Source organism: Heloderma suspectum, chromosome 6 (genome assembly GCF_057233095.1).
Source record: "Heloderma suspectum isolate Gila_16-S chromosome 6, 16-S_ref, whole genome shotgun sequence".
In the NCBI taxonomy this organism is placed as follows: domain Eukaryota; kingdom Metazoa; phylum Chordata; class Lepidosauria; order Squamata; family Helodermatidae; genus Heloderma; species Heloderma suspectum.
In genome coordinates, this window is record NC_139463.1 from 127365175 (window position 1) to 127377393 (window position 12219).

The 12219-nt window shown below is 52.9% G+C and overlaps 1 protein-coding gene across 1 annotated transcript in view; it reads right to left on the reverse strand.

Moving 5' to 3' along the window:
• The window catches only part of NEURL4 (neuralized E3 ubiquitin protein ligase 4), a 43158-nt gene that overhangs the window by 22892 nt on the left and 8047 nt on the right, over positions 1 to 12219 (reverse strand). Inside the window, exons 7-13 of the mRNA XM_084808121.1 lie at positions 6842 to 6953; positions 6393 to 6481; positions 6210 to 6282; positions 5079 to 5346; positions 4329 to 4510; positions 2887 to 2972; positions 1775 to 1937 (exon numbers count right to left, since the gene is read on the reverse strand). Coding sequence (XP_084664247.1) covers positions 1775 to 1937; positions 2887 to 2972; positions 4329 to 4510; positions 5079 to 5346; positions 6210 to 6282; positions 6393 to 6481; positions 6842 to 6953 — 973 coding nt within the window. The remainder of the gene's footprint in view (positions 1 to 1774; positions 1938 to 2886; positions 2973 to 4328; positions 4511 to 5078; positions 5347 to 6209; positions 6283 to 6392; positions 6482 to 6841; positions 6954 to 12219) is intronic.

Consider the following 12219-nt stretch of genomic DNA (forward strand, 5'->3'; position numbering starts at 1 on the left):
TTATGAAACGCTCTCCCCAGTGAGGCCTGCCAGGTGCCAATATTGTCATCTTTCCAGCACCAGGTTAAGACTTTCCTCTACTCCCAGACATTTGACGGCATATGATGAGGCTCCTCAATGGATTTGCTTTATCAGGTCACGATATTTTACTGTTAACAGTTTTTAGCTGTTTTAAATTGTTTTAAATTTTAGTTTTAAGTTTTAATTTTTGTTCTAAGATGCCCTGAATCTTTTTATTTTTTGAGGAACGCATCTAAGAAATTTAATAATGATGGTGATGATAATAATAATAATCATTATCATTTCATGCCATTTGGATATGCAGGTCAGGGAAACTGAGCTTTTTCTTCCTGCCAAATTTGCAGGAGCTGTCAGGACAGGCATCCTCTGCCCTTGCTGGCATGTTTGCATCTACGTGGTATGATCCCAGCTCTCCCGATTCTGTGCTACAAGAACCAAATTCTACTCCCTCAACACATTTTACAAGTTTTTTTTTAAAGGCATGTGTCGGCGCATTCTGATAACTGAAGGGGAAGTCCAATCCCTGGAAACCCCATTCACACATTCGTCCCCCCCCCCCCCGTGCTTTTGGCATTCTGTCAGGTGTCCCCGCACATGTGTTTCAGCTCATCCCTGCAGCTGAGAGGCTGAGTTGCAAATCAGGGAGTCTCTGAGTCACACTGTGCTCTCTCGGCCTCAGTTTTCCCATCAGTAACAGGGAAAATAAGAATGCTGACTCATCCTCCAGCAGCCTTCCTCAACCCAGGGCCCTCCAGATGGACTGGACTACAACTCCCAGCATCCCCCAACCAGCACGAAAAAAAGTGGAATACACCCCAAACCCTGATCACTTTGGATGTGAGGACTGAGGATGGGTTTCTTGGACTCCTTGGAGCAAAGGAAGAGTGCAGACGTGTGGGGCAGGGACTTGGCCTCACTTTGTCGTGTGGTATGTACATAGATGATGCTATCTCACAGCCCTCGTACTGACAGCCAGGGGGACCGTGACTCCTCGATAGCCCCCCTGCCTGGCGTGCAGAAAATCAAGGCCAACGGGCTGAGTTAGCTGTGCCTCAAAGTGCCCGAGAAGAAGCTATTGGACTCAGTAAACATGTTCCTGTGTGCCTAGAGGGTCTCTCTCCCTTGCACCCTTTTTAGGAACATCGGAAGTGGCCTTATGCTGAGGCAGACCCTGGGTCCATCTAGCCCGGTACTGTCAACACTGACTGGCAGCAGCAGCTCTCCAGGGCTTCAGGCAAGATGCTCTCCTCACCCCACCTGGAGGTGCCAGGGATCGAACTCTACCACTGAGCTGCGGCCCTTCCCCAGTAAATTTATTCCTGTGAGCCTGCAGGGTCTCCCCCTGCCCCTGGCTCATTTTTTGGTGCCTTCCTGTTTTTCCTGGTCTTTTTATTTGTTCCTGGTATAAGGCAGCTTCCCACATTCTCCCAACTGCTTGCGCTCCAAAATAAGTGAACTTAGTCTTGCAAGTAAACCAATTCCCTTTTTCGGTCCCTACACCCCCCTTTCCCCAGTATGCCCCAACTAGAAATATGAAGGTATGGGGGGGGGGAGGGCTGGAAAAAAATAGGGAAAACAGAGCTTTGGGAGGAAATCTTTTCCCAAGATTTTCCAAAAACCCGGACAAAAATGAACAGGGGAAAACATGGTTTATCCCCATATGGTTCCCCCACTTCCCACAAGCCCTCACATCTCCAGCCCCAGCAAACCATAATGTGTCAATGCAGGGCCCCTGCCCCGGCCCCCCAATTACCCGTGTCGTCCACGATGGTTGCTTGCGCTGCCTGCCCATACAGGTCCACGACAGCATAGATGTTTGGGGGGACATTCCACGCGGCTGGGCCCTGCGCCACCCCATTGACGAAGAAGTGCAGCGTCCCATCCTCCTTGCGCACCACCCCCACCGTGTCGCCTGCCTGGGGGGGAGGGGGCATCGGACAGGAGGAACAAACAAGAAAAAGAGGGTGGAAGCCACGCTTCCTGTACCCGCGTAGAGGCCCTGACTCCGCTTCCAGAACTGCCCCAGGCCCTTTGGCTTAGTGGCTGTTGGATAAATCGCGCAGCCCTTTCTGCAGGGATCAGCCGCTCAGTTAAACAAACCTGGAACGCCTGGGTCTGCTCCAGCATCTCCTTGGCTCGGCCTCCCTTCCAGCAGCCCCTGCAAAGGGAAGCACCGCAGCACAAGGCTGCTGGCCTAACAACTCGCGTTCAGAGCCACTGGCAGGGACTGTGATGTGTCTGAATCCCACCCCTGCAAACCTCGGCTTCCCCCCAGCCCCCGATTCTGATTTTGCCTAAAGACAGCTGCCCAGCCCACAAACTCTCCCCATCTCCACCCCGCTCTCCTCACCTCCCAAAAAACGTCTGAAGAAACTTGTGGTCTCCAGGTGCTTTGGGAGATGCTACTGTTGGTCCCCTGCTGTATCCATTTATTAGCAACATCAATTTTTGTGAACTGTCCAGAGAGCTTCAGCAACTGGACAGTATAGAAATGTAGTTAAGAAATAATATCCCACCTTTCCTGCAAAGATCCCAAGGCAGCTTACATGGTCCTCCACCACTGAATGTTACCCCCACAACAACGCTTAGCTTAGTCTGAGTCAGTGACTGGCCCAAAGTCACCCAGTGAGCTTCATGGCTGAGTGAGGACTAGAACCCGGGTCTCCCGAGTCCTGGTCCAACACTCTAACCACGACACCATACTATCTTTTCATAATATCCCCACCCCTCTCAATGTTCTCCCTTCTCTAATGCAATGGGTTTAATGTTGTTTCACTGCATTTTATGTCTAAATTATCCTCTCCCCCGTCACTGACTGACGGGCTCTTTATCATTCCAGGAGTCATCAGCATCTCCCAAACTCACCTTCAGACGGTCCAGGTTGTGGCCATACTCATCCAAGATGGTCGTTCCGTTGTGCATCACACCATTCCCTGTCATCATCCAGGTGCCTGTGGGAGACCAGCCAAGAAGCGGAGCCACGGTTAGGGCGTGCACGCCGATTCTCACACATAAATGCCAACACAGCCTCCCCCGCCAGGGTGCCCTCCAGGTGCGTCGAATGGCAACTCCCATCAGCCATATGGCCAGTGGGGAAGGCTGTGCTCGTACAGCCACTGAAAGAAGGGCAGGGAACGACACTGTTGTAGGAACGGCTGGAAACTTGGTGCAAAGGACGGAGGAGAGCACCACTTTTGGAAGGCTTTCTGCCCCTCCGGTCACTGCCTCTCAAACAGGGCATTGCAGAGTGCTCAAAGCTGCAGGAAAGGGTAGCAGGCATCTTCCCTACAAAGAAAGGCTACAACATTTGGGGCTTTTTAGTTTAGAAGAAATGATGACTAAAAGAACGTAAGAGGTATAAGAAACATGTTGCGTGTGTCCCGTCTATCCTAATGGTGTGAGGCAGACAACTGGCAGTAGACGTAGGACAGACAAAAGGAGGGGCTTCCTCACACGGCGCAGTGAGATGATGGGTTTTGCTGCTAGAAGAAGCAGTGATGGCTGCCATCACGGGTGGCGTTAAAAGGGGATTGGACAAATTCATGGAAGAGGAGAAGGCTATTTGTGGCTACCAGTCCTGATGGCTACTAGTCAGGACAGCTATATATTTCCTCCAGTCTCAGGACAGTGTCCCGTGGTACTCCTACAGAGAGTAGACCCATACTGCCCTCAGTTGCTGGGGAACACGAGCGGGAGGGGGCTGATGCACTCCAGTCCTGGTTGCGGGCACAGGAACATCGGAAGCTGATGCATGTGGAGACAGACCATCGGTCCACCTAGCCCGGTACTGTCGACACTGACTGGCAGCCATGGCTCTCCAGGGTTTCAGGCAAGGTTGTTTTCCAGCCCTGCCTGGAGATACCAAGGATGAAACATGGGACCTTGCGCATGCAAAGCAGGGGCTCCACCACTGCGCTGCCACTTCCACTGGGGATCCGGTTGGCCAACAGAGACACACACATGGCAAGCCGCCAGCCCCCACCCACCCTGGCCTGGTCAGGCAGCACAGACAACACGATGCCTAGTCATCCATAGCACAAGCACAGAATTTGGGCATTTGGAATCCCAAGATTTCATTACTAGCGAACAAAATAAAAGCAACCCCCTGCCTGGTTTCTAGCCCTCGTGATCAGAGAGAAGAAAACAGGGCCCTGCAGATCCTCAAGCCGTTCTGGATGGTCATAAGACCACAAAAAGTTAAATTGGGAGGGAGAAGAGTGGATGCCACTGGCTTATCACACAGCCATAGCAAAGGGGTGCTACTCTCACCAGCACCACCAGGAGGCAGCAGTACTGCAGGCTCTCACCTGATCGCAGGTTGGTCATGGTGGAGGGCAGCTGCAGGTAGGTGGGGTTGTGGGTGGTGACCCCAATCTCAATGGAGCCAGCCCATTTGTCCACCATCTTGTCAATGCGCACCTGGAAGACCTCGCCATTGCGCAGTGGCCGGTTGCTCAGGACCACCCCGTGGTTGAAATCGTCAGTAGCACTGCACAGGGAGGAGAGGCAAGAGCACTGCTGTTTTTCAGGGGCTGCTGCTGGTAGATGGGGCCATCACACTAGGGCTGAGAGGCAGCTGCCTCTGGGGAAGAACACTCCTTATACAGGCACAGACAGCTAAGAGTTAGGGTTAGGCCACAGTGTGGGGCAAAAACCCATAATAGCAGTGGGCCTACATACAAATAGGCTAAAAACTGGCCATTGCTTGCATGCAGGCCCCCCAGTGTAGTTAGGCAAACCTACTGTGATATCATGGAACATTCACAATTATCGTAACTCTTCAGGGTGAAGGTGTGAGCAACGGAATGTGAACAGTCTAGCTTTTATGAGGGCAGTGAAAAGTCAGTTTGATCAAGAGAAAACCTCACACAGAACCCAAAACCGGAGATGTTTGCTGTTTAGGAAGAGAAGACTGAGGCAAGGCGACCACGGCCTGGTAAGCTGCTAAGAGGACCCCAAAACAAGGAACTTAGGAAAAGGACTGCAGGCACTCATCTAAGTAAATTAAGGACACAACTCATTCTGCACGGCTGAAAGAAGGTCCATAAGGCACATACTGGGGCCGCAGCGCAGTCCGTCCCTCGTTGATGATGGCGGCCTTCTGCCCACAATTGGGATGGAAAAGGAGGCGCTCCGGCTCAGGCTCATTCCCAGCAGCGTCAATGGCACGGCGCCCCACATCTGGCGACAGGGCCCGCATGATGGCGTTGTTGCGCCGGAGGCGGTCGCTGTGGTTGTGGTTGTGCACAATGGTGACCTTCACGGCCATGCCATAGAGGTCCACCACGCCGTAGACCACCAGCGGGGTGAGGGTGGTGGCCACGCCTGGAAGGAAGGAAGGAAGGAAGGAGGAAACGAAAGGATTGTCAACTGGGATCCACGCACAGGAAAGGGAAACATCATGCTGTGCGTGCCCTCAAATGTGGCATGCATGGCCAGCAGGATCCTGTTTGAATCCCAGCCCACGTTTGTCCATCGAGAGGAGTGCAGCCTTCTTCTCAATCTGTCTCCTCCCCTGCCCCAGCTCACCTGGCACCCCTCTGCTAACTTGTCTCTGTCTGTCACATTTGGGTGACAAATCTTCCTCCTTCTCCTCCCTCAACTGTCCCCACCAGCAGCCACTCCAGCAGGCTGCGCTGAGGGAGATGAGCGAGTGGGAAGAGGGGCCATCCCACCAGCCCTGCTGAGAGACTCCTTCATCCCCCCCCCTTCCCTCCCCACTCCTTTTTCCTTGGGTGTTGTGCCTTTTCAGATGGGAAGCCTGTGGGCTGTCTTGTTTTACTGACTATACCTAAGCCAGTCCAGGAGCCTTACGCGCTGAAGAGCGGGGTAAAAAAACCTGCAAATACATAAACAAAACCCCAAGCTCCCCGCCTTGCTGGCTTGCCTTCATCGCCTCTCCTGGGGGCCCCACACCGTCTTCCTGCCCTCTGCCCTGGGCTTGTCTGCACTCTGACTGGCCTCCTCCCTTCCAAGGCTATATCCATATGCAAGAGGCTCATTTATAATCCATTCTCACAGGCCTGAAGTCAACCATCTGTGTCACCTGCCCCCCTCTTGATGAAACAGCCTCCCGCTCCCCCACCCCTCCTTTCATGACCCACAAGCCTTGCATGGCCACTGCACTGTAGCGATTCCTCCCGAAAACTTTTACTTAAAAAGTTTCTAGCCCCCATGAACACACCCACCTTGGTCGATGCCATTGATGTAAAAGTGAAGCGCGTTGTTGGACTTCCTGGTCAGGCCAATGTGGTCTCCTTCCTGTGGAAGCAGAGAGGCAGTGTGGGAAGGTTCCTGGGGGCAACAGGAAGGAGAGGAGCCACCCACAACAGGGGAGGGTGGGGGAACCAAGCTGGGAACCTTCTGCTCACCTGCAGCTCGTCCAGGCTGAACTCACAGTATTCCCTGCGGGTCCCCTTGCCATTGGTCAGGATGCCGCAGCCACTCATCATGATAGTTCCTGGGGGGAGGGGGGAAGAGGGGGTTGACAAGGGTGAGGACTGAGAGGGCTGATTGGCCACCAATGGAACCAGGCACCACTGCAGCCGCCAGACGCCCAATTGGGGCTCTTCTCTGCACCGCAGCCGCAAAGGCCAAGTTAAAGGCAGCCGCGTCTCTCTGCTCACACCACCCACCCGACCACACAAGGGGGTTGACAAGGGCAAGGACTGAGGGGGCTGATTGGCCACCAATGGAACCAGGCACCACTGCAGCCACCAGACGCCCAATTTGGGCTCTTCTCTGCACCACAGCCGCAAAGGCCCAGTTAAAGGCAGCCGCGTCTCTCTGCTCACACCACCCACCCGACCCAGGAGATCACCTGAGCGCAGGTTCGTCATGGTGGCCGGGTACTCCAGGTTGTTGGGGTTGTGCGTGGTGACCCCAATTTCTATGGATCCTGACCACTTATCCACCAATTTGTCGATTCGGATCTGGAAGAGGAAGAAGCAGAAGCACAGCCGTCACCTGTAGCCATTTCACCCCCAGGACCTCCCTTCATCCTCAGCTTCCGAAGTGTCACCTTGGTCTCGTCTGACACCCCCCTCTAGGCGAGCCTTCCCCAATCTGGTGCCCTCTAGATGCAGGGAATAGCTGGCATAACTGGCTGGGGATGCTGGGAGGTGTAGTCCTACACATTAATGGAGGCATAGCTTCCAAATCCCGGGAAGTACTAGTTCCCCTCTACTCAGCACTGGTTAGGCCTCATCTTCAGTACTGTGTCCAGTTCTGGGCACCACACTTTAAGAAGGATGCAGACAAACTGGAGAGGGTTCAGAGGAGGGCAACAAAGATGATCAGGGGACTGGAAACAAAGCCCTATGAAGAGAGACTGAAAGAACTGGGCATGTTTAGCCTTGAGAAGAGAAGACTGAGGGGAGATAGAATAGCGCTCCTCAAGTCCTTGAAAGGTTGTCACAGAGAGGAAGGCCAGGATCTCTTCTCCATCATCCCAGAGTGCAGGACACAGAATCATGGGCTCAAGTTACAGGAAGCCAGATTCCGGCTGAACATCAGGAAAAACTTCTTGACTGTAAGAGCAACACGACAGTGGAACCAATTACCTGCGGAGGTGGCGGGCTCTCCCACGCTGGAGGCGTTCAAGACGCGGCTGGAGAGCCATCTGTCGGAGATGCTCTGACTTGGATCCTGCATCGAGCAGGGGGTTGGACTCGACGGCCTTGTAGGCCCCTTCCAGCCCTACTATTCTATGACTCTATGACAACTGGAGGTTGGGGAACAAGGAGGAGAGTGTGGGGAGGGAGGTCCAGCCCCTTTTAATGGTTGTGCGGAAGAGGGCATCGAGGAAGCACACTTCCTCTGGGCAAGAGGCAACCACAGCCAGGTGCTCTCTTTTGCCTAGCTATCAATAGTACAGGGGTTCAATCTGTCAGGGCCGTAGCTCAGTGGGTACAGCACCTGCTTTGCCTGCAGAAGGTCCTGGTTCAATCCCTGGCATCATCTCCAGGTAGGGCTGGAAAAACTCCTGCCTGAAACCCCGGGGAGCCGCTGCTGCCTGTCAGTGGCGACAATAACGGACCAAGGCTCTGACTCAGCATAAGGCAGCTTCAGAGGTCCCTACGTCAGCTTCAGCAAGGTCCAGAATTTTAAGTTCACCCATTCTGTGACCCAAGGAGAAGTGGCTGCTTCCCAGTGTCAGGCCCACAATAAAGCTGCAATCCTCCACACATCTTACTGGGGAGTAAGTGCCACTGAACACAATGGGACTTACTTCTGTGTAAACATGCATAGGACTGTGCTGCAAACTTGTTATAAGACGTTTTGAAGTGTGTGGAACACTTTCCTCTGATACACAAAAGCAACACCCTCATGGAGTCAAGAGACCCTGTAATCTGGCAAATGGCCCCCAAAGGCGGAGCCCCAAAGCCCCTTTGGAATGGCAGAACCCAGACTTGAGCATGGATATATTTCTCCCCCACACCCTTTCAACCACATGGCTCCCAAAGGCCATACAACTATTCATACAGTTTAAAACAACACCTGCATAATATCACCAGGACAATAAAAACAGGAAAGAGAGGTTAAGATGGCGCATAGGAGAAGCCAGCGATAGGAAAGCTGAAGAGCAAGAATTCCACCAATATCAGATGCCATCAAAGGCCAAGACCAAAAGCAACATCTTTCCCCTGGCACCCAAAGTAATCATTGACTAACAAATACAGGGAGGGCACTCCATCAGCCAGGCACCAGTGCAGAGAAAAGCCACACCACTGACAATCAGCTACCCCTGAAGCGGGGAGGCAAGCTGCCTGATACTCAGGCTGCAGATGGTTTTGGTCTTGTCAGATCAAAACCAGCACACTGAATTGTGCCTGGAAACAAACCAGCAGCTGGTGAAGAACTTGTAGCGGCTAGAATGTTGGACTGGGTCGTGGGAGATCTAGGTTCTAGTCTCCACTTGGCCATGAAGCTCACTGGGTCGCTAACTTTCAGCCTAACCGACCTCACAGGGTTGTTGTGAGGATAAAATGGAGAGGAGGAGGACCATGTAAGCTCCCCTGGGTTCCTTGCAACAGGAAAAAAAGGCAGGATGAAAATGTAATAATAAATAACATAAACAAACTTTAAGCATTGGTGAGAGAGGAGGAGGAATGTCCGAGAAATCCACCACGCATCCGGATGAGTTTGGATATCTATGAATTGGATCTGGGGATTCTGCAGCGAACTGGCTTTTCCCAAGTTGCACAGATTCTGTGGACTTCCAGACCAGTTACTTACTTGGGGAGAGGGGGGGGGGAGTGCAAATTCGGACGGGTTAGTGTGCATTAGTGCTCATGCGCAGTAACACAAGTGGAACAAAATTCCCGTACATCCCTAAAAAAAATCTGATTCCGTCAATGAGCAGGCAACCAAATGAAAGGCGGCTAATGATACACGAAAGAGAGGCGGACAGATTTAACAAAATCCATGCACCCTAAATAAGATCCTTTAACACCAGCAGACTGTGAAGCTGCTGTATTCTGAGCTCCTTGAAGCTCCCAGCCGGTCTTCAGAAGGCAGCCCTACCTCAAGCCTCGATCGGAACGTGTGCAAGGTGCCAAGCCACGTTTGAAGTCACAAGAAAACAACACCTCCAAGCAGGTGCAAAGTCCTGTTCCCTGACGCCTGAGTGAGAACGGCTGGCTCGCAAATACCTGATGCAGGCACCACAGGGCATTTCTGCCACACCAAACTGTGTGCGGCTGACTGTGCCCTCAAATGGCAAAATGACCATGTGAGAACAAAAATCCAGTTGCTGGTGGCACCTTCTTTTTATTTTTATTTATTTATTATTAAATTTATTAATCGCCCATCTGGCTGGTCACCCAGCCACTCTGGGCGATGTATAACATACAATAAAACAGTTTTAAACAATAAAATTCTACAATAAAAACATTTTCTAAAATACCCTAACCCACCCCAAATGCCTGCCTGAACAACCACGTTTTTAATGCACGGCGGAAGCTCATTGAAGAGGGGGCATGATGGAGTTCCCTAGGGAGGGAGTTCCACAGAGTGGAGGCCACCACAGAAAAGGCCCTCTCCCTTGTCCCCACCAGTCTAGCTGTCCTGGCTGATGGGACAGAGAGAAGGCCATCCGAGGCTGATCTTGTTAAGCGGCCTGTCTGGTGCTGCTGGAGGCGCTCCTTAAGATAGGCTGGGCCGGAACCATATAGGGTTTTAAAGGTCAAAACCAACACCTTGAATTTGGCCCGGAAAACAACTGGTAACCAGTGCAACTCCTTCAGCACTGGAGTGATGTGATCTCGCCGGCGGCTGCCTTTAATCAGGCGAGCCGCCGCGTTCTGTACCAGCTGCAGTTTCTGAACCGTCTTCAAGGGTAACCCCACGTAGAGCGCATTACAGTAGTCTAAAGAAGAGGAGACCAGGGCATGTACTACCGATGGGAGCAGATGGTCGGGAAGGAAGGGGCACAGCCACCGTATCAGATGGAGTTGATACAGCGCTGTCCGGCTCACAGCTGACACCTGAGCCTCCATGGACAGCTGGGAGTCCAAAATGACCCCCAGACTGCGGACCTGGTCTTTCAAGGGTAGCCGTACCCCATTCAACACCAGGGCAACATCCCCTAGCCTCCTCTTGTCTCCCACCAAAAGTACCTTGGTCTTGTCAGGGTTCAGCTTCAGCTTATTCTTCCCCATCCAGCCACTCACCATCTCCAGACATTTGGACAGGGATTCTACGGCCAACTTTGGTGAAGATTTGAACGAGAGGTAGAGCTGCGTGTCATCCGCATATTGATGACACTGCACCCCAAACCTCCTGATGATAGCCCCCAGCGGCTTCACATAGATGTTAAATCGCATCGGGGAGAGGATGGAACCCTGTGGCACCCCACAAGTGAGCGGCCACGGGTCCGAAACCTCCTCTCCCAGTGCTACCCTCTGGTACCTGCCGGAGAGGAAGGACCGGAACCACTGTGTCTCCAATGCCCAACCCCTCCAGGTGGTCCAGTAGGATACCATGGTCAACGGTATCAAAAGCCGCTGAGAGGTCGAGGAGAACAAGGAAGGAGCATTCACCCCTGTCCAGAGCCCTCCTCATATCATCTGCCAAGGCGACCAAGGCCGTTTCTGTCCCATGCCCAAGCCTGAAGCCCGACTGAAATGGGTCTAGATAATCAGTTTCTTCCAAGTGTGCCTTCAACTGCACCACCACCACCCGCTCAATCACCTTGCCCAAAAATGGCAAGATTTGAGACTGGGCGAAAGTTGTTCAGAACTTGAGGATCCAAGGAGGGCTTCTTTAAGAGTGGTCTTATCACTGCCTCCTTGAGGGCTGAAGGCATCACTCCCTCCTCAAGGGAGGCGTTCACCACCGCCCTGATCCCCTCACCCAGTCTCTCTCTGCAGCCCATAATGAGCCAAGATGGGCAAGGATCAAGTAAGCAGGTGGTCGGCCTTACAGATGAAAGCACCTTGTCCACTTCATCAGGAGGAAGAAGCTGGAACCGATCCCACAAAACCGGTTTGCCACAGGCCGCCTCTTGCTCACTAACTGTATCCACAGCGTGCAGAGTAACACACCTAATCTGATCAATTTTATCTGCAAAGTGCCTTGCCAAGACCTCACAGGAGGCCTTAGAATGCTCCAGTGGTTCCGGAGCCACAGGACCGACCAGGCTCCGGACCACTTGGAACAGCCTCCAGGGACAGCACTCTGCAGACGCGATGGAGGCAGCATAATATTCCTTTTTTGCTGCCTTCACCGCCACGTGATAGGCTGAAGATACAGCTCTAGCCCGTGTCTGATCATCTTTGGAGCGAGACTTCCGCCACCAGCGCTCTAGCCGTCTCACCTCCTGTTTCAGAGCTCGTAACCGTGGATTGAACCATGGTGTAGTCCGAGCCCTGTTCAGGGGGAGAGGGCGTTTCGGAGCCACCCGATCTAATGCCCCAGTGATTGCAGTATTCCAGCCACCCACCGGGGTCTCGACCGAGTGGCAGTTGGCGTGCCCCAGAGAATCTCCAAGCGCATTCAGGAATCCATTTGGATCCATAAGACGCCTGGGGCGGACCATTTTAATGGGCCCTCCACCCCTGCGGAGGGGTTGTGGAACCGAGAAGTCCAGTGTCACCAGATAGTGATCTGACCATGATAAGGGGGTGGTGGATATACCCCCGACTTCCAGATCACTCCCCATTTCTCCAGAAACAAACACAAGCTCTAGTGCATGAC